Consider the following 27,261-nt stretch of genomic DNA (forward strand, 5'->3'; position numbering starts at 1 on the left):
GAGAGTCTCAAAGTATTTCGTCACAAGACATTAATTACAAAGGCCAAAATAGAAACTTTATGGTGGATAAATCTTAAGCAAATGCTCAAAGTTAACATCATCAGTAATGGAACAAATCGGTGTCATGTACCTCCTAATATAACGCTCTAATAGGAATGCAAGGTTACTTTTGAGGCATTCCTGCCAAAAATGTATCACTTGAATCCTATCACGAAAAAATATCTTACCAACCTAAACTGAGCAATATCCCATAAAATAAATGGTTTGTATTCTTCAAAAATGTTTATGCCATGAAACCTAAAGAAATATTTAGCAACGATTCCCCAGCTTAAAGGAGGCTAGAGTCATGACAACTGAATGCAACGGGTGACCTTGGATTTTCTTTTGCTATGAAAGGAATTGAGAGAATTGCCAAAGTCCAAATAAAGTGTGTAGATTAGAAAATAGTATTGTTAAATTTTCTAATTTTCATAATTGTATTGTGGACATGTAAAATGTTCTTGTTTGGGGGGGAAATATACAAATATACACTTAAGTATTAAATAGTTAAAAAAAATGCTGATGGCCTTCTATCTACAACCAGATTAAAATCCATCGATGAGCACGATGTCCAGCTCTGATTTCACCTCCAGTCACCTCAACCACTTAATCACCATCACAGGCCAGACTGACCAGACAAGTTCCTGTATAACAAGCTAATTTTCCTATAACCATCAGTTTAATATCAGGTAATCAGAAACTCATTCCCTAAGTACCAGGCCTAAAGGTCAAACCTCCATGGTCTCTTTTCCCTTCTAACTACAAGGTGCAACTATTTTGCCTATTTACTCTTTTTTGCCCATTTCTTCCCATTGAGTGTGAACTCCCTGAGGGATGGGGTTATGTTTCCTTCACCGTTTTATCAGCAGCGTTCAACAGAGTACTTGGGACATGTTAGAGCTCAAGGGATAATCACAACCAGTCTTCTCTTTAATTCTAAATAGAGTGAAACTCACAGGAAAGGTACTAATGCTTCTGCAAAATTCGGACCTGAGCTCAGACGTGCACTTTAGCGTGCAGCTTCCTTCCTTCTAGCGAGAACAGGTGCGGGAAGGGGATGCTCTCAAGATGCGGGGTCGGAACCAGGACTCCCGAGTGAGGGGAGACCTCTCCCCTATCTCCTTCTCTGGTCTTTGAAGGAGTGTTAACGTCTCTCCGTTTTGCTTTAAGAAAGAATAAAGTAGCGGAAGAAGGGGATAATATAAAGGTAAATAATTTCTAGGAAGTGGGACGAGAAGCTCGGGGACGCAGAAACGCACAGGCCGGGCGGGAAGGCAGCCCTCCCCCTCCCCCTCCCCCTCCCCCTCCCCCTCCCCCTCCCCCTCCCCCTCCCCCTCCCCCTCCCCCTCCCCCTCCCCCTCCCCCTCCCTCCAGCACTTTGGCTCCTGCACACGCGCACTGCCCGCCTCGCCCAATCCCCCCCCGCCCCCGCTTCCCCCACAATCCTCTGCTCCTCGGGCCGACTCGGAGGAAAGGGCCGCAGAGGAGAAGGCTATTGGGTGAAAGATCAGCCAATGAGGGAGCCTGTTACTAGTCCGCCCGCGGCCGTGTTGGGGGAGGGCCTTAGGCCTTTGGAAGGCGGCGGTGGCGTCCGGGAGGTTTGTGCACCATGAGCTCTATCGGCACCGGGGTGAGTTTGCCATCCTTTGGCGTAATGGACTGGCCTAGAGATTAGCGTTGACGGGCCTGGGACAGGCGGCTTGGGGTGCGCCGCCTCGGGGTGCGCCGGGACGGCCTTCGGCCCAGTAGGCCGCTCCCAGTCGTCTGGGGACCCGCGGTCTCCCGCGCTACCTCTGCAGGCCCGCGCGGGCGGCGATCGAGACCCGAAGCTGTTCCGCTCAGATGTAGCGGCCTTGGCGGCGCAGCTGTGGGCCGGGGGGCGCTTTGGGTCGCTGAGTCACCTTCTTTGGCTGCTGAGGGAAACCGAAAGTGGAAACTTGTGGAGCCCGAAGTAGCGTGTGAAGGGTTTGGGCGACAATTCGCTCCTTGGAAACCACGGAGGTCTGAGACGGAGCTTTCCGTGGACCGTTCTTGCAGGTCCTGGGGTGCTGCTGACTCACGGGCCTTCCCCATCTTGCCTTCGAGCGCCCTGATGGCCCGCTCAGCAGGAGTCCATGCAACCCCTGTCGGGGCAGAGCTGATAGAAACATTGTCTGAAAAGTGCAATCTCTCTCTCTCTCTCTCTCTCTTTTTTAAAGATTTTATTTATTTATTTATTCATGAGAGACACAGAGAGAGGTAGAGACATAGGCAGAGGGAGAAGCAGGCTCCATGCAGGAAGCCTGATGTGGGACTCGATCTTTGAATTTGGATCACGCCCTGAGCCACAGGCAGACGCTCAACTGCTGAGCCACCAGGGGTCCCTGAAAAGTGCAATCACAAGAGCCCTTTACGCTTTTCTTCTGTCCCAGCTCTTCCTGTACAAATTACTTAACATCACTTCGAGATGTCAGTACCGTAAACATTCAAATCATTATTTAGGGACTTAACCGCTTCTGTGAATAGACTCGATGATTTTTTTTTTTTTCTAAAGATCTTATTTATTTATGAGAGACATGGAGAGAGAGGGGGAGAGAGAGAGAGGCAGAGACGCAGACAGAGGGAGAAGCAGGCTCCATGCAGGGAGCCTGACGTGGGACCCTATCCCAGGTCTTCAGGATCATGCCCTGGGTGGAAGGCAGACGCTAAACCGCTGAGCCACCCAGGGATTCCCTATAGATGAAGTTTAAAAAGAAAAGTAGATTGTATTATGCTCTCCACCCCCCATCCCTGTTTAGACTGCAATGATTCTCCGGTGAATTGAGAATAAGATATAAACTTCCTACTTTAGCCTAGGAGACTCAAAATAGTTTGGTCTTTACATGAACATCTTTACATGTACAAATCTTCTACATTGGTCTGATGTGATTTACTTTTCTCACTACCACTTAGTGTTTAAGACACAGTGGCCTATTTCTGTCCCCTCATTGTACTAGGCTTATTTCTACCCCCCATATCCTAAATGTCTAGTTACTTGTTATTTAGGTCTGGCTACAGCCTAAGTCATTAAATATAACTGCTCTAGCAAGGCCTTCCCTGATCATGTAGTCTGTACTAGGCTCTCAGACTGTCAGTTCACCATGTCTTAGATTCATCATAATCCTTTTTCTGGTTTACTGCTGTATTTCCATCACCTAGATTTGTGCCTGGTCTCATTTGGAAATTAAAGACTTCAAGAATGAGTATTTTTTATATTCCCGTATAGTGACTACATGTAGAAGATGCTTTTTTTTTTTTTAAATTTTTATTTATTTATGATAGTCACACAGAGAGAGAGAGAGAGGCACAGACACAGGCAGAGGGAGAAGCAGGCTCCATGCACCGGGAGCCCGACGTGGGATTCGATCCCGGGTCTCCAGGATCGCGTCCTGGGCCAAAGGCAGGCGCCAAACCGCTGCGCCACCCAGGGATCCCGAAGATGCTTATTAAATATTTGAATGCTATATTCTTTTTTTTTTTAATATGGAACTCTTCACAGATTTGCGTGTCATCCTTGCCCAGGGGCCATGCTAATCTTCTCTGTATCGTTCCAATTTTAGTATATGTGCTGCCAAAGCACACCGAATGCTATATTCTTTGTCTAATGTCCTTCAGTTAGTGCTACAGCAATGAATTAACCTGTTCTGACTCCCATTCTTTTTCTACCATACCATGCTATAGGCATACCTTGTTTTATTGCACTTCACAGATACTTTTTTTTTCTTTTTAAAATTGAAGGTTTTGTAGCAACTGTGCATCAAGCAAGTCTGTTAGTGCCATTTTTCCAACAACTTTTGTTCACCTTATGTCTGTGAACATTTTGGTAATTCCTTATGTACATTTTGGTAATTCGCATAATATTTCAAACTTTTTCATTATTATTAAGTTTGTTATGGTGGTCTGTGATCAATGATTACCACTCAGTGAAAGCTCAGATGATATTTAGCTTTTTTTTTTAGCAGTATTTTCAAAATTAAGGTTTATATACCCCCCCCTTTTTTTAAGACATAATGCTACTGCACAATGAGTAGACTATAGTACCCCGTAAACCTAACTTTAGGGGCTTTTGGGTGGCTCAGTTGGTGAAGTGTCTGACTTGATTTTGGCTCAGTTCATGATAACTGGTCCTGAGATTGAGTCCTGTGTTGGACTCTGGGTTGAGTATGGAGCCTGCTTGAGATTCTTTCTCTCTCTCCCTCTGCCCCTCTCTTGGCTTGCTTTTTCTCTCTCAAAAAAACCCCCCAAAACAAACAAAAAAGTTAATATACACTAGGAATAAAAAAATTCATATTATTCACATTATTGTGGTATTAACTTTATTGTGGTGGTATGGAACCCAGATTATCTCTATTTTGTACAAAAATGAACTTTGTGTTCTGTGTGGAAAAAAAATTCTTACTTTACCTGGACTTGTATCTGTTACTTTTCTTTTTAGATTTTAAGTTCTCTTAACACCAACGTGGAGCTAGAACTCACCACCCCAAGATGAAGAGTTGCATGGTCTACTGAGCCAAGCCAGCCAGGCACTTCTCTATTGCTTTTCAGTAGGCAAGATCTAAAGTAGCCTTTCTCTTAGCTGCTGTTGCTGCTCTGACCTGCATCGTTTTCCTCCTCAAAGCAAAATCTTTGAGATTTAGCACACATTCCTCCCCCCTCCTTCACTTCCTCCCTCCCTCCACCTAGTGTGGGACTCAAATTCACAATCCTGAGACCAAGAGCCTCATGCTCTACCAACTGAGCCAACCAAACACCCTTTAACACACATTTCTGATGTGTAAACCATTTAGAAAGAAAGGTGATGAGGTTATTACTGCCAAAGATACATAATTTAAGCTTATTGTTGCCTTTTTCCTCCTAGTATGACCTGTCAGCCTCTACATTCTCTCCTGATGGGAGAGTTTTCCAAGTTGAATATGCTATGAAGGCTGTGGAAAACAGTAGGTAAGAAACATTGTTTTACTTGAAATTTAGCATACTTTAACTGGATATTAAATATATCCTTTTGTATATTTTTGGTAATTAGGCCTTGTTATGTTACTTGGGGACAAAATAATAGGTGCCCTAAACTAATCTCAATTTATTAGTCATTTCCAGATCTCTTTTTAGGTCAGATCTTTCCATGAGCCACAGTTTTCAGTTGGCTCCAAGATTATCCACTTAGACATTCTACTGTGTCTCAACTGTAGTGCATAAAAACAAATTCATTATTCTGTTCGCCCATATCCTTTTTAAAATTCTTGATTTACGTCATTATTTCCATGGCCACTAGATTTGTTACTTTGTAATTTCATCTTTTATTTCCTTGTGTTTTAAAAGGTCCTATGCAGTTAGATACCTTTGTCCCAGCAGGATTTTTTTTTTCTTCTATTCTGTTGCCACACTCCAAAAGATGTAGGAATAGTAAGATATCTTTTCCTCCTGTTGGACTTACTTCACTCTCTCTTTTATTGTTGAGAGTAATGCACCAAAATGATTCCTTGGTACCCCAGTAACATCTTGGTTAAATTACTGGCTTTTTGACAAATTTTATGAGTCATTTATTGAGGAAATTTTGCAGTTATATGATCATTGTATCTTGGGCTTTTTGGATAAATTAAAAGACTTCAAATATAATTTATTTCATAACATCTCATTCATATCTCTTAATGGATTTTTTTTGGGGGGGCTAGTAAACAAATGGTGTTTGAGCCCAATTTTTTCATTATACTAAAAACTTTTGGAGTACAGGTGGAGTAGGGAAATGTTTCCAGAGTTTTAGAAAAATCCACGTGTAAATACTTTGTGCTAGTACCACTTTCTGCTAGTACCTGTAATGTATGATTATTGGAGTTTCACTCAGTGGAGACTGTCACTTGTCTTTGCATGTGCTCACACACAGCAAGCCCTCAATAGTTAATGAATAAATACGAGTTCATTTTTTGTGCCATTGTTTGATTAAAGAAGGCATATGGATTCTTTCTTTTCTTTTCTTTTTTTTTTAAGATCTTTGTGTATTTATTCATGAGAGAGAGAGAGAGAGAGAGAGATAGATAAGGCAGAGACATAGGAAGAGGGAGAAGCAGGTTCCCTGTGAGGAGCCTGATGCAGAACTCGATCCCAGGACCACAGGATCACAACCTGAGCTAAAGGCAGACACTCAACCACTGACCTACCCAGGTGCCCTGGAATATGGATTCCTAATGGTTTATGAAATGTTAAAAATTTGAGCAAAAATATATTTTAAGTCCTTTTATAGGATTTGTAATGGAGCTAGTTTATTTTGTGTTTAAATACTGTAGTTTTAGAGATACTGGTACTTACAAGCTGTTGGTATCTGATATTTTTGTAGGAGTAAGGCTGTTAAGAATTTTAGGCTGAAATGTTTTTGTCACTGTCATATAGATGCTTGATAGAGTTCAGAAGAGAGTCAAATTCAAGAAAAAAAGTTTGCATATTTTCTTCCTGTTGTTAGAGAAGATAGGCCCTTAGGCCAAGGAGCTGGAGAAAGACTTGGAAGAAGCTATTGTTTTTCTCTTCTTTGCAATGTTGTATTTTCACTGGTATAAAAAGCTGGAAAAGGAAGTCATGATTGAGAAAAACTGGAGATGCATTATGAAACCATATGTAACACAGAAAATTGAGACTAGGCTATGAGGATCTATGTTTTAGGAATTTATTTATTTTAAAGATTTTATTTATTTATTCATGAGAGATACAGAGAGAGACAGACATAGGCAGAGGGAGAAGCAGGTTCCCCACAGGGAGCCTGATGCGGGACTAAATCCCTGGACCCTGAGATCATGCCCTGAGCCAAAGGCAGATGCTCAACTGCTGAGCCACCCAGGCATCCCCTCTATAAAGTATTTCTGAATATGGTTTAAAATAGTTACAGCAAATTAATTAAAATTGAAACATTAAAAATGAATGTATTTTTTTCTGTATAAGGAAAAAAATGCAGAAAACTTTTCCTTATGCAGGAAAAAATACCAGGGAAGTTCATCTTTTTTTTTTTTTTAAGATTATTTATTCATAGAGACACAGAGAGAGAGAGAGAGGCAGAGACACAGGCAGAGGGAGAAGCAGGCTCCATGCAGAGAGCCTGATGTGGGACTAGATCCAGGGTCTCCAGGATCGCACCCTAGGCTGCAGGCGGCGCTAAACCTCTGCACCACCGGGGCTGCCCAAGGGAAGTTCATCTTAAAGGGGTTTAGGTAACCTGGTATAATAGGATATTGAAGGAGAAGCAGAAGTTGTGATTTTTCCTTCTAGCTGCTGCTTAATGGAAATATTTTATAGGGTGCCTCTATTTAGACCCCTGAATGTTACCTTTTTTGTTTGTAAAATTGGGATGTAGACCTCTACCCTAACTACTTAACATACTTTATTTACTGTAAGAATGAAATATATGTAAAAACATTTGAAAAAATTTTAAGTGCTGTTTGAGCACAGAATGTGGAAAACAGAAAAATTAGATTGTATATTAATTTTCATAATAGTCTGACATGTAAGCTAATAGTTAGAAAATGTTTATTAGCAAAATAATTTAGGGTTATATTCTGGCATCAAAAGGATGGGGATCCCTGGGTGGCTCAGCGGTTTGGCGCCTGCCTTCAGCCCAGGGTGTGATCCAGAAGTCCTGGGATCGAGTCTCACATCAGGCTCTCTGCATGGAGCCTGCTTCTCCCACTGCCTGTGTCTCTATCTCTGTCTCTCTTTCTCTCTCTCTGTGTCTCTCATGAATAAATAAATAAAATCTTAAAAAGAAAAAAAAAAAGGAGATCAATTCTTGGGGCACCTGGCTAGTTTAGCCTGAGGAGCATGCAGACTCTTGATCTTGGGGTTGTGGTGTTGGGTGTAGAGATTACTTAGTATCTTTTTAAAAAGGGAGGGTTGGGGGATATCAGTTCTTTTTAAAAAAATAAATTTAATCTTGGGAGTTTAAAAGTCAAATATTTTTGACCACTTGTTAGGTTTTTAAAAGTATTTACTTACTTATTTATTTATTTATGAGAGCACATACACAAGTATGAGCTAAGATGGGGGTGTGGAGCAGAGAGAGAACCACAAGCAGACTCCCTGCTGAGCATGGAGCCTGAGGCAAGGCTGGATCCAGGACCCGGAGATCATGAAACATAAGTGAATCACAACTATCTTCTAAAAGTATGCCCCTGAAGGTAATATACACAAGGAAAAAGGGGAAAGATTAAATTATAATTTTCCTTATTAGTTTCATTGAGGAGCCCAGATAGTAAAGGAAGGTTGTGTAATGTGGCAATGAGGGTTAGATTGTTTGGAACAAAAATTATACAAAATTTTGATCTCAGGACCCTCTTTTACTTGTAAAAAGAACAAAAGAAAAACACCAAACCCCAAAACATTGAGGACTTCAAAGAGCATTTATTTTTTTTTAAGTTTTTTTTATTTATTCATGAGAGACACAGAAAGAGGCAGAGACATAGGCAGAGGGAGAAGCAGGCTTAACGCAGGGAGCCTGATGTGGGACCCAATCCTGGGAGCCCAGGATCACGCCCTGGGCCGAAGGCAGGTGCTAAACCGCTGAGCCACCCAGGCATCCCAAAGAGCATTTATTTATTAGGCTTGAGTTCTGTCAATATCCACCATGACCCCAAAGAACTTTTATTTATGCATGTTGCTGGATCTGTCAATATTTATCATATTAGGAATTAAAGCAAAAAACATTTAATTCATTTTAAATAATCACAGTTATATGTTAATATAAGTAGTAATTTAAATTAACATTAATTAAAAATGAAAAATAACTTTTCCACAGTATAAAATAAATGTAGTGATAAGACTGGCATTGTTTTACATTTTTATAAATCTCAGTAGTTATTTGAAGCTTAATATAAGACATTCTCATGTTTGCTTCTGCTTCAATATGTTACTTTTGTTGAAGCAAATCAGGCTTTATACAGATAAGTAGTTGGAAAAATGAGGAACATTTTAACTGCCTTTTCAGATAATTATGGATGTTTTTTGATACTATACCAAAACTGGACTGATAGCTTTTTAAAGGTCGGTTGCAGTGTGGCATCCAAAAATTTAATGATGAACTTTTTGTAGTTTAACATTAAAATCTGTTGTCTTGCACTTGTCACATTGTAAATTGGTCATTTGGGAAATATTGATTCATTGTGCTATAATAGATCTTCCAAATTTGATATATTTCATCTACCTATGGGAACTGTTGGAAACATCACACTTGTTAATATCACCACTGATGTGATCATAAAAATTTGTAAGTGGTGGGAAACAGACAAGCTCACAGTGATGAATATGTTACCAATTTATGCTTGGAAAACTTGAGACTTATCACAGGCAATGAATAGTATCCATTTTTCCTTGAAGTTGACAGGCTCATTTTTTTCATTTTAGGGAAAAGTCTGCCGTATACACATCTAAGTGTAAATAACTATAGTTTGTCTGACATAGTTTGGAGGTAAAAACAGGTATTCCGTGAAAAGTTTCTAACTCTAAAACAGTTTTACTAGTACTTTTTCTATTAAGTAGCCATATTTTGATGTTTGAGTACTTTCCATTTCATTATGGTAATAATAAAAAGATAGGTACTCAAGGGTTGTCATCTGGTAAAATTATTGCTTTCCTTTTTTTTTTTTTCTTCTAGCTTTCCTTTTTTTTTAAATTTATTTATGATAGTCACACAGAGAGAGAGAGAGAGGCAGAGACACAGGCAGAGGGAGAAGCAGGCTCCATGCACCGGGAGCCCGACGTGGGATTCGATCCCGGGTCTCCAGGATCGCGCCCTGGGCCAAAGGCAGGTGCCAAACTGCTGCGCCACCCAGGGATCCCCTAGCTTTCCTTTTTTTAATTAAATATTAAAACAGCTTTTAAGCATTACTGCTTTTTTTTTTTTTTAAAGATTTTATTTATTTCATGAGATATTTATCATAGAGAGAATGAGACAGAGACAGGCAGAGGGAGAAGCAGGCTCCATGCAGGATTCCTGACGCAGGACTCGATACCGGGTCTCCAGGATCACACCTGGGCTACAGGCGGCGCTAAACCGCTAAACCACCTGGGCTGCCCTAAAAATTACTTTCTTTTTTCTTTTTCTTTTCCTTTTTCTTTTTCTTCTTCTTCTTCTTCTTTCTTCTTCATTTTATTTATTTATCCACGACAGACACACAGAGAGGCAAAGACATAGGCAGAGGGAGAAGCAGGTTTCATGCAGGGAGCTCGATCCTGGGATGCTGGGATCATGCCCTGAGCCAAAGGCAGATCTGAGTCATCCAGGCGTTCCTATAATAAGAAATTTAATAAGGTAGATGGGCTTTGTAGATTCTCAGGAGTTTTCAAAGTTGGGCCAAGATATTTAATCTTGAAAGGAGAGCCTTTAGAGATACTGGAAATGTGAGGGAAAGAGTGTCTGAAATTTTTTGTGAGATTCGTGTGTGGCTTTGTTCATTTTTCTGGTTGTTTCTCATCAGAATTCCCTTTTTATTAAAAGGATTAGAAGAAGAACAAAGTTAATGATGTATTTTTATCTTGAAATGGTAAAACATAATTTCTCCACAGTTTACTTAGATTTTGTTTAAAGCAGTTGTATAAAATGTGTGTTATTTTCTTTTATATACTTATTATAAGCAATGGTTGTTGCAGAAAAAGCAAATGAGCAAAAGAATTATTTTTGCCTTGTTTAGTCACTTAACTTTTTAAGTTTGTATATATAATCTGTCTTTTCTATGCATTTTATGTACTATTTTTAATGGACATGAACTAAATCAACATTTGTTATGAAATGGATATCATATGTCAGACACTGCCATTTTGCACATATTTTGCTGGCATCTTTTCTTGCTTATGGATTAACATCTTTTTACGTCATGATAGGCTAGATTTTCCTGGTCACCTAATGTTCATTTATATGGACCTGATTTATCACACTTTAGGTTGTCCTCTTTTAGTTTTCAAATGCATTTGTTTTAAAGTACTAGTGTACTTTAAGAAACTAAATATTACTTATTTTTATGTTTTTTTTTAACTTGTTTATGATGTTTATTATTTTCAGTTAAAAAAACTGACTTTCTTCTACCTGTTCCAGTACAGCTATTGGAATCAGATGTAAAGATGGCGTTGTCTTTGGGGTAGAAAAGTTAGTCCTTTCTAAACTTTATGAAGAAGGTTCCAACAAACGACTTTTTAATGTTGATCGGCATGTTGGAATGGTAGGTCACTTTTTAAAAATGTTCCTTTTTGCCTGTTCAATTTCTTATGAAGTAACTGTTTGGAATATATTAAAATGTGATTTTAAGAACCCATTTATTACTTTAGCTTTGAGGCAGAAACAGAACAGCCATAGAAGTAATCTCAGAGGCTTGTGAACAGTTCACTAAGAAAGGTGATGTTCTTATAACCTGATTGGAGACATCTATGAAAAATCAAATTGTCTTAAGAAGAGGAGGAGGGGAAAGGGGTAGGAAATTCTGTAGAAAAGAGTTGTTGGCAGTGTACATAAGGTGTAGGCTTAAGAGGCATAGAATCTTTATCTTTTCGTATCTCTTGTGGGGATCACTGTCATGTTGAAGAGGTTATCAGATAGAGAATACCTTTTTAGTAAGGTGGGAGCACCAAGAAAGGATGTTTATGAGAGAAAAAGTGAACACATCCTTTCTAATAGCTTCATTGACATCAATCAATGTATCTATTTTATGCATAATTGGAAGTGAAGCCATAAATACATTACTGATACATACTGAAGTCATCCTATGTAGATGTCAGACTTTGTTCAGTAAGAACAATAAGCAAAATAAGTAAAGGAGTGATTCTAACCCTGTTTACTGAAATTCAGACAAGGAAGAAAAGAGAATGTGTGTGCTAGATAGATACTGTGCTAGAACTGCTTTACATAAATTATCTTGTGTAAGTCTGACATTCAAGTGAAAGTAATATTAATCCCATTTTTACAGATAAGAAAACAAATTCACAGCTGGTAAAGAATTAAGTGGGATTCAGACTTGGGTCCGCATGGTTTGCGTGTTACTTCAGAGTCCATTCTGCAGGGTGAGATTTTATAGGACCCACTCACTCTGCTGTTATCTTTGATATTTCTAAATGAGATGTTACATACAAACACAAAAAGGACCAATAAAATATAACCAGTAAACTATAAAGCTACAGATAATTTTTGTTTCTTCAGTGATTATTTTTTCTGAACATACTTTCTCACCTGAACAAATTTATTATTGCTAGTGAAACGGTGATATGGCTTTTTTTCTGTCATTGTGGACCTCTATATTTATTTATTTTAAAAAATGGAGTATAGTTGACACATAGTGTGAAACTGGTGTGTTTTGATGAAACTTGCCAGATATAACCTAGCTGATAGGCAACTAGTGAATTATGCATTCTTTCACTTAGAATAAACTATAGGTAGGTGTATTTTGAAAAAAAAAAAATCGTGTATGCTTCAAAGTACTTTAGTGATACGAAAACTTTGTCATAAAAACTTTAAAATTTGTTCCATTTGTTATTTAAAACCATGAAACTAATGGTATTCCTTATAGCTGGAAATTGGCAAAACATCACATGTTGAAGAGGGTTGGAGACAATGAAGGGATTAATGTTCTGTCTCCACAGTTGTCATCTTCAAGTGGTTTGAGAATTATTGGATTTCACAGTAAGCTTTCTCCAAAGCAACAGAAGATTCCTTAAATGGTGAAACTTACTGGCTGTAACCTTGGAAAAGTTAGCCTAAACACCGTTGCCTCACCTGCAAAAGTAGAGTAGTAATGGTACCTACCTCATAACAGTTGGTACAAGGTTAAAAATTACGTAAAATGGTTAGCATGTAATGAGTGCTCACTGTTTAGAAACTTTCATCATGACTACTATTAGCAGTAGAAAACAGGCTGTTAATCTGATATTACTTACTTTTAAATTTTATAAATCTCCTAAGCTGGTGGTTCCTGGACTTTCTTGGTCCTAGTACTGTTTCAGTAAATATTTTTTTGTGACTTCTCCTATGCCAAAGAAATATCTGATCGTTCTGATTATGCATTTAGGTCCAAACAAGTTAGTGTTGATGTTCTGAAAACTTAATAGCTGTAAGAGAAAAAAATTACATCCAATTAAAGTATTTTTATTTTTAAACAATCAAGATTACTAATATGCACTGCACAACTTCCTAAATTTGGGAATCAGATTACATGCCTCCCCCCCATATTTCCTGCTCCACACGGATTATTATATGGTACTTATTTTTATCACAGCAACCCAAGTGCTCAATATGATGGCATTGAAAGGAATACTGAATGATCTAATGTTGAAACTGAACTACTCCAACAACTGTATCCCCCCAAATTCCAAATGTATAACTGAGTTTACTACAGTGCCCTAGCATCTCTCAGGACTGTCGGCTACCAGTCTTGGAAGATGTGTGGTTTGTCATGTTTTGGTTTGTCATTGTAGTTATTAGTCAATAAGCTGAAAGAGGTTTGAGGTTGTGCCTTTTAGACCAAAACTTTTAGCAACTTGAACATAGAACTGCTTTAAATAGAGATCAGTCCTGATCAAGACCAGTAGTTGTATTGTGGTGTTGCTTATTTATAGTGAACTGGTAAATTGGGAGACATTGATGATTAATTATAGAAATATTCCTTATGAATATCATCACTGAACAAAACTGTGAAGTCTCACTTTGTAAATTTCTGAATTATAATTACATTTATTTTGATCCCACCCAATCAAAATGCCAGGGTGCCTTATAAAGACTTTTAAGCCAAATTATTTCTAATGTGATGCTTGTTAAAGTATTAATAAGTCTACAGTAATTACATACTTTCCTTGATTTGTGATAGGAATGTATTTATCTACTAAATTGATACTTTCTTTCAGGCAGTAGCGGGTTTGTTGGCTGATGCTCGTTCTTTAGCAGACATTGCAAGAGAAGAAGCTTCCAACTTTAGATCTAATTTTGGCTATAACATTCCATTAAAAGTAAGTTGATAATATGTTGAAGAGCCTTTTGAACAGTAAGAGAAATTTACTGATAGGCTCTTCTGTTTCTCTCCCTTGTAGCATCTTGCAGACAGAGTGGCCATGTATGTACACGCATATACACTTTACAGTGCTGTTAGACCTTTTGGCTGCAGGTATGAAATTTTGTGAGACATTCTGTCCGATCAGTACTGTAGGTATTGTTTCTCCCAGTATCTTACCTTTTATACCCTTAAAAGTATGAGCTATGACTGAGAAATATTAGGGCAATGATTAAAACTGTGTACATCAAAATAGAAACTTTGAATAATGAAAAAGATTACAAATTTGAAGTGATGATAAACTCCTAGGATAGCTTTAATCTGATTATAATAAATTCTCTGGAGGAAGGTAATCAAAAGGTATAAAGGTTATTAAGTAAGTACTAGAAATGGGATGACAGAATGATGATTGTAGTTAACACATATGGGAAAGTTGTTGAGAATACCTTCTAAGAATTTTGGTCACAAGGGGAAAATTTTTTTTCTTTTTTTGTATCTTTATGAAATGATGGATGTTACTAAATCTATTATAATCCTTTCACAATATATGTAAATCATGCTGTACACTGTATATAGTTGTGCATATCAATTATTTCTCAATAAAACTAGAAAAAAATTCTCTGGTGTCAGACCCCAGCATTCTCAGGAAACAACAAACTGATTTTATTTACTTTTATTTATTTATGAGAGAGAGAAAGGGACAGTCACATAGGCAGAGGGAGAAGCAGGCTCCCAGTCCTGCCTAACGCAGGACTTGATCCCAGGACTGCAGGATCACGTCCTGAGCCAAAGGCAGACGCTCAACTACTGAACCACCCAGGTGCCCCCAAACTGATTTTAATTATATTCTCTTTTGTCATTACTAGGTAGCCAACTACAGGGATACCTCAGTGTTGTCGTTAATTTCCATTGGATACACTTTAAGTAGTTAGATGCAATGCTCTTAATCGGGAGTTTTCTCGCAGTCCACAGTCAATCTATACAAAATTGCATTTTACAGTTCTCAGTTTTCTCTTTTTTAAAGATTTTATTTATTTATTCATGAGAGACACACACAGAGAGAGAAGAGAGAGAGGGGCAGAGACACAGGCAGAGAGAGAAGTAGGCTCCATGCAAGGAGCCCGAAATGGGACTCGATCTCAAGACCCCAGGATCATGCCCTAGGCCAAAGGCAGGCGCCAAACCACTGAGCCACCCAGGGATCCCCTCCTGTTTCTGTTGTTAAGATGAAGTGCTGGTATTTTTATTTTGGAGGGAAAGCTGAGGTTGGAATACATGTAAATATTTAAATAGGGATCACAGACCTGTCATGACTCTCTAGATAATCCTTTTTCTTTTTTTTTTTAAAGATTTTATTTATTCATGAGAGACACAGAGTGAGAGAGAGGGGCAGAGATACAGGCAGAGGGAGAAGCAGGCTCCATGCAGGAAGCCTGACATGGGACTCGATCCCAGGTCTCCAGGATCAGACCCTGGGCTGAAGGCGGCGCTAAACCACTGAGCCACCCGGGCTGCCTGACTCTAGATATTCCTAAAAAGACATGTTTAGTTTGTAACTTTAAAGTAATAAATAGTCCTCTTTGATCAAAGTAAAACATTTACTAACATCTGATTGCTGTTGATAGTTTATTAGCTGCAGTCTTAACATTTGAGTTGTCTATGATCAGTCATATTTAAATTGCTGAGGACAGATACCAAAGGAAACCTGAGTTTTATTCTACTACTACTAAGTGAGGCCTGTGGACATTTTTTATTATTTGTTAAGGTTCTCACTTAAATCATTGAAACACTTTGCTTTCAGACTTTGTAGAATACCTTTCAACTTTTGTTAACCTCTAAACAGTCCAAATTCATTATTTCTCTTATTTTTTTAAATATATATATATATATTTTTAATTATGATAGTCACAGAGAGAGAAAGAGAGACAGAGACACAGGCAGAGGGAGAAGCAGGCTCCATGCACCGGGAGCCTGACGTGGGACTCGATCCTGGGTCTCCAGGATCGCGCCCTGGGCCAAAGGCAGGCGCCAAACTGCTGCGCCACCCAGGGATCCCTATTTCTCTTATTTTTAAGGGAAGAATAATAGTGGAGAACTTTTTCAGTAACTATTTATTGAGCATTTTACTATGAGTGAGTCATAGCTATGTGTGTGAGGGCAGGATACATAGATGAATGTTTTCATGGATAGTTTTATAGGTGATAGGATATAGACATACACTGACTCTAGTGGGACATCAGGGAATGGTTGCTTTCTTGGAGATATGGCAAGGAAAAGAATGTGAGATGGAGGTGGAATGATAAAGTATTTTATGCAGAAGGACTGGAATGAAACTACATGGGCATTGCAGGTAATGCAGAGGTAGTCAGGTATTCTTGGTGGGTAGGAGGGATACTAAAGATGTAGGCAGGGGCAAGATCATATAGAAGTCTGTGTTTCATACTAAGGAAATGTGGAAGTTTTAAAATTATAATCAGTTATAGGGACGCCTGGGTGGCTCAGTGGTTGAGCGTCTGCCTTTGGCTCAGGGTGTGATCCCAGAGTTCCGGGATCAAGTCCTACATCAGGCTTCCTGCATGGAGCCTGCTTCTCCCCCTGTCTATATCTCTGTCTCTCTCCGTGTCTTTCATGAATAAATAAAATATTCTAAAATTTTTTAAATCAGTTATATATTCTGAAAGATAAGTTTCCTGGAAGATGGAAGGAAATTATAGGGGTGGGAATTGGGACAGTTGGCTGTTATAGGTAGTCTGTACATGAAATGATACATAAGATGAGGCTGGTTTCTACTTCCAGGGTAAACTCACAAGTTTCAGAAAATCACTGGATTGTTTAGCAATCTAATTTTTATTTGTCAATACACACACACACATATATATGTATATATATAATATATATTATGTATTGTATATGTATTTTATATATATAAATACATTAAATCAGTTTGGATTACTGTAGAAAAATAACTTGAGGAATCCTGGGGAATAGCCAAGAAAGAAATGAGGGGTATAACAAGAGTTTGAGACAGACTGAATGTATTCCCAATGGTTTTATATCTTGGACTTTTTCATGTGTATGCTTTTACCTTTTGGGACTTCTCATTAGTTTTCCATGTGTCCTTATTCCTTTGTCTACACTGCTGTCTTCCCAGGAAAGTTTCATCAGTAAGCCATATGAATTTTGAACAATTTCAAGTATATACTAGTTTTTATGTAAATTACCTCATCAAAGTACTTATGAATTATGTATATTAGTTATCTTAGAAAATATAATTGTGTTTAATGTATTTTTAATGTTTTTATGGTATTAGGAACCATGGTTTAAACTATTATTTTCATGCAGTTTCATGTTAGGGTCTTACAGTGTGAATGACGGTGCACAGCTCTACATGATTGACCCATCAGGAGTTTCATATGTGAGTAATTTTGAATCATGAATTTCTATTTCTTGTTTAATGGTATCTCGTTAGCATGTAAAATTATGTTTTTGGATTGTATGAAGTTTCTTTAAAATTAATTCAAGGAAAGTAACAATTCCTTATTAATAACAACCTGTAGATTTGAGGCAGAGGAAAGATTGATGGCTTTCAATATGCTGTTTACAGAAACTGCATAGTGAACATAAAAATTTCAATATGTGGCATTTCCTTTATTGTGATAAATCTTAACAAGGTCTTAAAACTAATGCCTTCCTTTTAAAGAAAGCATTTTATTTTTATTTTTTTAAAAGAAATTATTTTAAATGGGATTTCTTGCGTCTTTACTTACCTCATCTCTCTTCTGAGATATTTATGGTTTTTACTAATTAAAACACTGTATTTTGTCATTATACACAAATGTAAATGGCATCCTTTAATTTAAAAAACTGAATTTCAATGTAATAAAAAAATGGTTTAAAGTATTGAATTGAGCAGTTACTTACCTCAGTTTTTTTCATGTTAAAAATTTTTCCATTCCTAACCTCAAAAATGTCTCTAGTTCATTAAGTATATATAATGTTAATTTGTTTTTCTTGTATAGCACCTCTATTAAAAATAGTCCACATTATTCTAGAATTGTTTTTTTTCAGCCCCCTCGTGTTCATTAGAGTATCTTTTTTATATACTTTAAAAAAATACAGTATTTTTAAATATTGAATACATGTAGAAATGATAACATTTTGGATACACTGGGTTAAAGCAAATACCTTACTAAAATTAATTTTACCTTTCAATTTTTTTAAAACGTCACTACTAGAAAATTCACAATTGTACATTTGGCTTGCATTTTATATATATATATATATTTTTTTTTTTTTTTTTTTTTAAGATTTTATTTATTCATGAGAGACAGAGAGAGGGAGAGGCAGAGACACAGGCAGAGGGAGAAGCAAGGCTCTATCTACACAGGGAGCTCGACTTGGGACTTGATCCTGGGTCCCCAGGATCACGCCCTGGGCCGAAGGCAGCGCTAAACCGCTGAGCCACCCGGGAGGCCCGCAATATACAACTTTTTTTATTTAAATTCAAGTAACATAAAATAGTATTACTGGTTTCAGAGGTAGAGATCAGTGATTCATCAATCTTATATAATACCCAATGCTCATTACATATCTCCATACTTTCTTTGAAAATCATTTAACATCCTTTTAACCTTTATGTAGAAACAGTTGTAGTCACTAATTATTTTAGGATAGTACATGAATTTAATTGAATAATATATTTTTTTGGTTTGTGTCCTTTTTAAATAGGGTTATTGGGGTTGTGCCATTGGCAAAGCCAGGCAAGCTGCAAAGACAGAAATTGAAAAACTTCAGGTAATACATATTTAATGCTTGAATTTTCCTACAACATTATCCTCATGTAGTGAAGTTTTAACACCACAAACAAAACTTTTTAGTCTTAAGGATACATGGAGTGTGGTTTGCTGTTTTGAGCAGAGCTTTCTGAGTATGTGAGACTGAATAAGAAAGCTGTATATATGAGACACCTATAAGTTGTGTGATGGAGCCCTTTATAATTTTGATGGCTGATGATAAATAAACCCCTTAATCCAGATAAATACACATAGGCTTTTTTTTTTTTTTAAAGATTTATTTATTTATTTATTCACGGGAGACAGAGAGAGAGGCAGAGGCACAGGCAGAGGGAGAAGCAGGCTCCATGCAGGGAGCCCGATGTGGGACTCAACACTGGGTCTCCAGGATCACGCCCTGGGCTGAAGGTGGCACTAAACCACTGAGCCACCTGGGTTGCCCCACATGGACATTTTCATATAATTTCACAGTCCTTGGGGCACCTAATTGAGCATCTGACTCTTATTTCGGCTCAGGTCTTGATCTCCTGGTCATAAGTTCAAGCCCTAGGTTGGGCTCCACACTAGGTGTGCAGCCTGCTTTAAAAAATAGTAGTAATAATTTCACAATACTTGAGTCCTATTCATGGAGGGAGCTCTGTGAGCCTTAGGTTGAGAACTCTGGTGTTTTACTGTATCATTTCTTTTGGAGCACACCTTTCGTCTAGGAAGTTTTATGTTAACAGTCTGTGTTCTGGTGCTTCTCTTTCCTTTGTTCCTAGCTAAGTAAGGCATAAAACCTGTTAAAACCACCCGTTTTTTGTTCCCCAGGAGCCATAAATTTTCAGTGTAAAATAAGTTTTTTTCTTTAATGTGCTGGTTTTCCTTTAAGACAAATCAATTGATTTAATGTTGAAATAGTATCCACTCTTATCAGAAACTCCCCTTGAAGGCAGGCATATGATTTATCAGTAGTTTGGTAAATTACGGGGAGAAAAAATTTTATATATATTTGATATTCTATATTGGAAACTTGCTCAACTAATTATTCATTCAACTTAAGGTCAGGTTTTAGACAATATTTTTTTTAGTGTTTGTAATTTAATGCCACATTACAGACCCTAATAGCCAAATTCATGTTTGATATTTTAGTAAAATTGACAAAAAGACCTTAAGAGATCATTTAAGTAAGCTCAATTCTTTTTATTTTTTTGAAGCCCAATTCTATGTGAAAAGCACTGGTGAAAGTCATAGAATATGTTGATTATGGACAGATCTCATGACTCTTAAACCAGTTTTTTTTTTTTTTTTTTTTTTTTAAGATTATTTGAGAGAGTACGAGCAGGAGGAGAGGGGTAGAGGGAGAAAGAGAATCTCAAGCAGACTCCATGAGTGCTTGAGCGTGACTGGGTACTCAATCTCAAGACCTGGAGATCAGGACCTAGCCTCCAGATGCTTAATAAACTGTATCATCCAGGTGCCCCCCTCAATTGTTTTTGTCTATCACACTTCTTGGCGTGGTGCTAAGTTCCTATCTTGTCTTTTCTCCCTTGCTTTCAACTTTCCTGAATGTTACATAGAAATTTGAAAATACAGTATGTAGAGCAGTCATCTATACTTCTGAGGTTAAATCCTAAAGGTTATGAGTATACCAGGAAATCCCACCTAAGAATGAAGAAAGATCACTTTAAGTATACATACATGTTCCTCAAGAAGTGACAAAAACATGCTCTAAATTAGAGGTCAGCAAACTATGGCACACTGTCTTCTTTCTAAAGTTTATTGGAACACAGTCATATTCAGTTACTGACTGCTTTCACACTATAAAAATAGAGTTTAATAGTTGGGACAGAGACCAAAGAGGATATGGGACCATATACCATATGGCTCTTTATAGAAAGGAGTTTGCCATCCCATGTTCTACATCATTGCTCTGGCCTGTTTTTCTTCTGATGTTGCTTACCAAGAATGTTATGAAGTAAAAATTTCATGAACATATATAAAAATATAATTGTCGTTTAAAATCTGTTTTGGGGCACCTGGGTGGCTCAATTAAGTGTCTGACTCTTGGTTTCAGCTCAGGTCTTGATCTCATGGGTAGTGGGATTGAGGCCCCAGGTGGCCTCCATACTCAGGCTGCTTGACGATTCTCATCCTCTACCCTTACCCCAACTCCTGTGCTCTCTCATGCTTGCTCTCAAAAAATAAATCTAAAAAAAGAGTGCTTCTTCAAGCTTGCTTAAGTTTGCCTATATTATGATAAATTCACGAATTATAGAACTTAACCAATAAGGGCAAAAATATGAAGAGATAGATATTCTTTTCTTTTACTTCATCCCCAAATTAGCATGAAAAAATTTAAACCAGAAAATTTAAGAATAGCACAACAGCCATCTCCATCTAGATTGAACAGTTGCTTTACAGTATTCTGTTCATTTATTCTTTTTCCTGAACTATTTGAAACAATTACAGACAGGACACTGTATTCCTAAATGCTTCAGCATTCTCCTCTGTAGAATACCATTATCCCACCGAAGAGATGAGATAGTCTTTTTTTTTTTTTTTAAAGATTTTATTTATTTATTCATGAGAGACACAGAGAGGGAGGGAGAGAGGCAGAGACAGGCAGAGGGAAAAGTAGGTTCCATGCAGGGAGCCTGATGTGGGACTCGATCCGAGGTCTCCAGGATCAGGCCCTGGGCTGAAGGCGGCACTAAACCTCTGAGCCCCCAGGGCTGCCCCCTTTTTTTTTTAATTTTATTTATTTATTCATGAGAGAGACACAGAGAGAGAGAGGCAGAGACACAGAGGGAGAAGCAGGCTCCATGCAGGGAGCCTGACGTGGGACAGGATCCTGGGTCTCCAGGATCAGGCCCTGGGCTGAAGGTGGTGCTAAGCCACTGAGCCACCAGCGCTGCCCAAATATTTAGTCTATAATCAACCTGCCTTAGTAATCTCAAGTGTCATTTGTAACTTTTTCAAGCCATGATATAATTAAGGCTCACACTATGAATTTCAATTATATCTCTATTTTAAATCTTATCCTTCTCCCAGTACTATTTTTTTTTTTTTGAAGGGGAGGGAGGGGCAGGGGGAGAAAGAATCTCATGCAGGTTCCACACTGAGTATCGAGTCTGACTTGGGGCTCCATTTCACAACCTGAGCCAAAATCAAAAGTTGGACGTGTAACTGACTGAGCTGAGCCACCAGGCACCCTCTAGTACTAATTTTTTGAAGCCTGTGCCAGTTGCTTTTGTAGTTAGTCCCACATACTAGGTTTGTGTATTTCCTAACATGACTGGTATTCTTAATATCATGATTTTGATTTTATATCTGAGACTATGCGGAAAGCATGGGCTATTGATAAAGTTGTGAAACGAATCTGATAATCGTTATGTAAATGAAATTCTTTTGACTCATAACTCAATATTTTATTTTCTATAGATGAAAGAAATGACCTGCCGTGATGTTGTTAAAGAAGTTGCAAAAATGTAAGCTGAAATTTTTATTATCATTGGCAAATATTTCATTTGACCTTCCCATATTAATAATAAATTAATAATAAAGGTCCCAAATAAAATTAATAATAAATTGTCTTAAAATAACTTTGTGCCTGGGTAGCTCCAGTGGCGCAGCGGTTTAGCGCCGCTTGCAGCCCGGGGTGTGATCCTGGAGACCCGGGATCGAGTCCCACGTTGGGCTCCCTGCATGGAGCCTGCTTCTCCCTCTGCTTGTGTCTCTGCCTCTCTCTCCTCTCTCTATGAATAAATAAATAAAATCTTAAAAAAAAACCAACTTAGTGCCTAATTTTTAAAAGGTGAATTTAACATCCTAAAAATTCTCATTAAGGAGAATACCCGTATTTCAAGTGACAGTGAATGGTATATGAAAAAATAACTTTTGACAAAATAAAACTCCTGTTTAGGTGAAAGAACTCAAGAGTAGGAGGATACAGTGGACCTCTAGGTGCTTCATTTGATAGCTCCTCCTTTCTTAAATCTCAGGTCCCAATAATAGGAATTTTAGCTTACAAACTTTATGTTAGATTTACAGCTAATTATTTCCACATGTGAACCATGAAGCTGGCTCATTTACACAATCTTTTGGGTAAGATACATTAATCATAAAAGTTTTGCTAAGAAGATGAGAAGAGCAGTATTTTAATACACATAAAAACAGCTTTAAGAAAGCCTGAAGTAATTCTTAGGTACACAGAGCAGAATGCTTATGTGACTGCAAGAAGTAACAACAAAGTCCATAAATCTGGGTGGAATGCTTCAAAATTCATGATTCTTCCAGATCAAAGAATATAGGCATGCAGTATTTCAAACAAATCCAGTAAAATGCTAGTTTTGCAACCAGCTTTTCAGGTTTAAAAGTAATAAACGTAGTATTTCAGAGAATTAAGAGCTCGTCTACTCCACATTAGAACTACATCACAGGGTCTCAGTACTTTTACCAATGTCTCAGGTTTACAATTAATACGTGTGGGGGGAAAAGTCCTATAAGCTCTATTACCCTTTATCTCTTCTAAACTGACAGTTGTAAGAAATTTTTGTTTTTTAATTTTAGATATTCATTCATGAGAGAGACCGAGAGAGAGAGAGAGAGAGACAAACACACACAGGCAGAAGGAGAAGCAGGCTCCATGCAGGGAGCCAGATGTGGGACTTGATCACATCCTGGGCTGAAGGCAGGTGTTCAACTGCTGAGCCACCCAAGTGTCCCTAAACTGAGTTATGATGAAATACTCAAGTGCTTTATGATTTTGTCCTAATTGTCACCACTCTTGCTACCACCACATTATCTTCCTCTCTTTTTACCAAGAGACCTTTTCCCTTTCCAGCTTTGAAGGAGCAGAACCCATTCTATGATGGTCAGTTAATAACACAAGGAACTCTGGGAATTATCTTCTAGTAAAACTGCTTGGAAGATAAAGAATCCTTTCTGAATTATACAATAGCCTATTACTACTTTTTATTGAGAGGGAATGGAGAGGGGCAGAGGAAATCCTATGCAGGTTCCACACAGGGCTTGATCTCGTAACTTGGGAGATCATTACCTGAGTGGAAATCAAGAGTTGGATGCTCAACCGAGGTTAGGTACATAGGTGTCCCTGTACAACAGTTTAAATATGATAAACTCCATTTCTTTCACTGAGAAGTGCTTCTGGAAATCACTTACCATACCTTTTTATGTTTAGGTGTAACAGTAGACCCCCACATTAATTAGTTCTATGTAGGAAAACCATCCCCCTTATTTAATAAAAATGGAGCACTATTTATCTTTTATTTAGTCTAGAAAACTAAGATGCTTTCTCAAATTATAGCAAGGCTTTAAAAATATCCTCCAAGGTGGTGTGTCAAGATGCTAGAAAAAGTGAAACAAGAAAGCTTTGCTCTGATACTTTAATAATGTTGTGGGAATGTGTCTCCTTGTTTGTTGCAATTTGGCATGTATTATAGTTTGAAAGCCAGGTTAAGGGGCATATGGTTCTTATAAAATGGATAAAGGGTTTCAAAAGGATACTTGTGGAATTCAGATTGAAGAGACCAGTAATCAACTGAAAACTAATAAATTTGCTTTTAAAATAATCACTTAATAATTACTTTTATTAAGTAATAAATATGAAAAGGTAGTTGTAATGATGGCCTTTTCCCATTTGAATTTGTATTCCTTTTGAGGTATCCTTGAGTTTGTGTCTACAATTGTATCAAAATAAACCACCTGGGTTGTAAGTACTCCTTTGTAGTGAGTGTTCAATTTCATATCAATCTTTGTGTGACTTACTATCTTTTTATAAAGATTTATTTTAGAAACAGCAAGAAGGAGAGCAAGAGGGAGAGCAGGGGCAGAGGTAGAGGGAGAGAATCTCAAGCAGAGTCCCTAGGCTGAGCATGTAGCCAGTCTATTCCACGACCCAGAGGATTATGACCTGAGCCAAAATCAAGAGTCCAGTGCACAACTGACTGAGCCACTCAGGCACCCCTACTGTCTTTCCTAGATGTGTTCATAAGTACAGACTATAATGTGTCTATAATTTTATAAATATTCATATTAGGGGTAGTTGTTCTAATTTGTGCTCATTGGGGTGCATGTTTATAGATAACCAAATGTTAATTTTGTCTTTCGTGTTCTAGAATTTACATAGTACATGATGAAGTTAAGGATAAAGCTTTTGAACTAGAGCTCAGCTGGGTTGGTGAAAGTAAGTCATTTTTGTACTTTTATTTGCTTTGAGTCATCTGTACTAAACCTAATTTACCATTGGGGGCCTTCTTTTCCTTTTAATCTTAATTTGGTAATGACATACAAATAGAAAAGTACACAAATAACAAATGAATTGATAAATTATCATAACATGGATATATACACTCATGTAACCAGTCTCTAGTCAACAAATAGACCAGTTCCCCAAATCACCTCTTTGCCTCTCTGAATACATAGTTCTCTACCTTCTCCCTAAAGGTAACCTACCTTGAATTCTAACCCATTTTATACAAGTGAGTAACACAGTATATATTCTTTTATCTGTGATTTCTTTTCCTCAACATTCTATTTGTATAAATCATTTGTGTTACGTACGTATTTGTTCTTTTACCTTGCTGTATAGTGTTCTGTTGTCCAAATAATGGACAATTTATTCATTTCATCTTTTTGCTGGTTAGTTGGGCTTTTTCCAGTGGGCTTTTTAAAAAAAAAAAAAACCACTATGATGAATTGTGCACTTGTGGATGTCTTGTGTAATAATTTTGGTATACATATACATAAGAGTGGAATTGCTGAGTCAAATATGCATAAGTTCAAGTGCAATAGGTATTGCAAAAGTGTGTTCTACCTCTTAGTGCCTTTCAAATCAAAGAAGCTACAACAAATTTGCTGTGTAGTATTTTTGAAAGGGAAGTTCTGCTTAATTGTTGTGAATGGTTTATTTACTTTTTTAAAGCATGTATTTACTGAGAAATCAATTTTTTTTCTTACTAGCAATGGTAATAATCAAGGCTAGTTTCAAAAAAATTAATCATACTCTACAATAAATGTTCAGGACTTAGCATAGCATCAGGATAAATAATTGCATAATTTATTTCCATAAGAACTAAATTTGGACACAGTCTAACGTGGAGAAAACCCAGAAAAGAGTATCAGGTATTACTCATGGTACAACTTTTAACATTAGATGGATTATACCTATGGATTCGGTAGATTATGTTGTATTGCAGATCACAATGTAGTCCTCATTTCTCATTCATTTAAATATATGGCTTAATTTGCAGTAACTAAAGGAAGACATGAAATTGTTCCAAAAGATATAAGGGAAGAGGCAGAGAAATACGCTAAGGTAAGCTGCAGAATGTGAAAACTCCTCTAGCTAAAGGTATGAAAGTTAGTGTTGAATAATAAAGGAACTTGACTTCTAATAAATAAGACTCTTGAGTTGAACCGAACTAAGGATAGAAATTTTCTAGGTTATCCTCAATGGGGATAGGGTTGCCCTGGTTCCAAAAATTCTGTATTTGAAAATGATAAGGGCTTTCCAGGACATTTAATGCTTTCATACTATTTTATCAAGAATACAGTCAGTTGATTGTTAGAACAAGATAAATTATCCTTTGTTTGGGTATGTATGTTATTCTGAAGTCAGTGTTCATCTTTCAGTTTTAGAGGCTTTTCAATAACAAGGTGCTTATTAATTAGATTCAGGTTGTTGTAACAATATTAAAAATTGATTTTAAGCATGATCTTTCTCTTAACAGGAATCCTTAAAGGAAGAAGATGAATCAGATGATGATAATATGTAACATTTACTTCAGCATCTATTTTAAATTTCTACTATAGTCCCATGTAACTCTTTAGCCCTGTGGATTCTTACCTACCCAGAGACCAGTTTTCATTAAACTTTTGTCTTCTAACAATTGAAGTTGGTGGGAATAATTGAGTACATATTTATTTTGTATTAAAATGAAGGTTTATGTTTATTGAAAAAGTCCTCAGTTAAAATCCTGCAAAAAGCAACTTTGGAATCATTAACTCAAAGCTGCATTTCATCATTCACCTAGAATCGAGAGATCATTAATTGCTGGGCTTTTGTGCAGTAAGTCCTTACCAACTCAATAGGTATTACTTGATGCCATTACCCAGTTTTGTATTTAGTGAAATGATTATTGGTCATCAGCTGCTGTTAACTTTTAAGTGTGACATACAAGAAAGATGTTTCAGGTTGGAGAGTGAAGACTTTTTTTCCCCTTTTGTGGTGAGGAATGGATTTAAGGGATTTAAGGATCCACAAAGTCCCTATTCTGTCACTTAAAAAATTTCTTGATCTGTAAAGTTCAGTTAAAGTACCCATGTTGTATGCTAAACAAGAAGTTAGAATATATAATTAGTATTGAAGCCTATAAGAACAATTGTCATAACGTGAACAGTAGTACTGAGAG

The 27,261-nt window shown here is 37.4% G+C and overlaps 1 protein-coding gene, 1 long non-coding RNA gene and 1 other non-coding gene across 4 annotated transcripts in view; 1 reads left to right on the forward strand and 2 right to left on the reverse strand.

Annotated features, from left to right (window-relative positions):
• The first annotated feature begins 1,469 nt into the window (after positions 1–1,469).
• Positions 1,470–26,744, forward strand: PSMA3 (proteasome 20S subunit alpha 3). Of its 2 annotated transcripts, XM_072838739.1 has the most exons (12): positions 1,563–1,669; positions 4,493–4,601; positions 4,916–4,998; positions 11,120–11,243; positions 13,912–14,013; positions 14,095–14,168; positions 17,397–17,469; positions 18,783–18,848; positions 22,271–22,317; positions 24,967–25,034; positions 26,101–26,165; positions 26,581–26,744. In XM_072838739.1, the coding sequence occupies exons 3-12, from the start codon at positions 4,976–4,978 to the stop codon at positions 26,623–26,625; spliced, it is 687 nt and encodes a 228-aa protein (XP_072694840.1). In that variant the 5' UTR covers positions 1,563–1,669; positions 4,493–4,601; positions 4,916–4,975; the 3' UTR covers positions 26,626–26,744. The 2 variants fall into 2 exon arrangements, with proteins under 2 accessions (XP_072694839.1, XP_072694840.1); XM_072838738.1 differs by lacking the exon at positions 4,493–4,601 and having other exon boundaries at positions 1,470–1,669.
• On the reverse strand, positions 3,535–3,637 carry LOC140640822 (U6 spliceosomal RNA). The gene has a single exon (XR_012037441.1). It is a non-coding gene; the product is annotated as a U6 spliceosomal RNA (small nuclear RNA).
• LOC140640024 (uncharacterized) overlaps positions 9,920–27,261 on the reverse strand; it is a 35,654-nt gene continuing 18,312 nt past the window's right edge. Inside the window, exons 5-6 of the long non-coding RNA XR_012036679.1 lie at positions 12,949–13,119; positions 9,920–10,317 (exon numbers count right to left, since the gene is read on the reverse strand). This is a non-coding gene — a long non-coding RNA (uncharacterized lncRNA). The remainder of the gene's footprint in view (positions 10,318–12,948; positions 13,120–27,261) is intronic.

This window comes from Canis lupus, chromosome 9, assembly GCF_048164855.1.
Source record: "Canis lupus baileyi chromosome 9, mCanLup2.hap1, whole genome shotgun sequence".
Classification (NCBI taxonomy): Eukaryota; Metazoa; Chordata; class Mammalia; order Carnivora; family Canidae; genus Canis; species Canis lupus.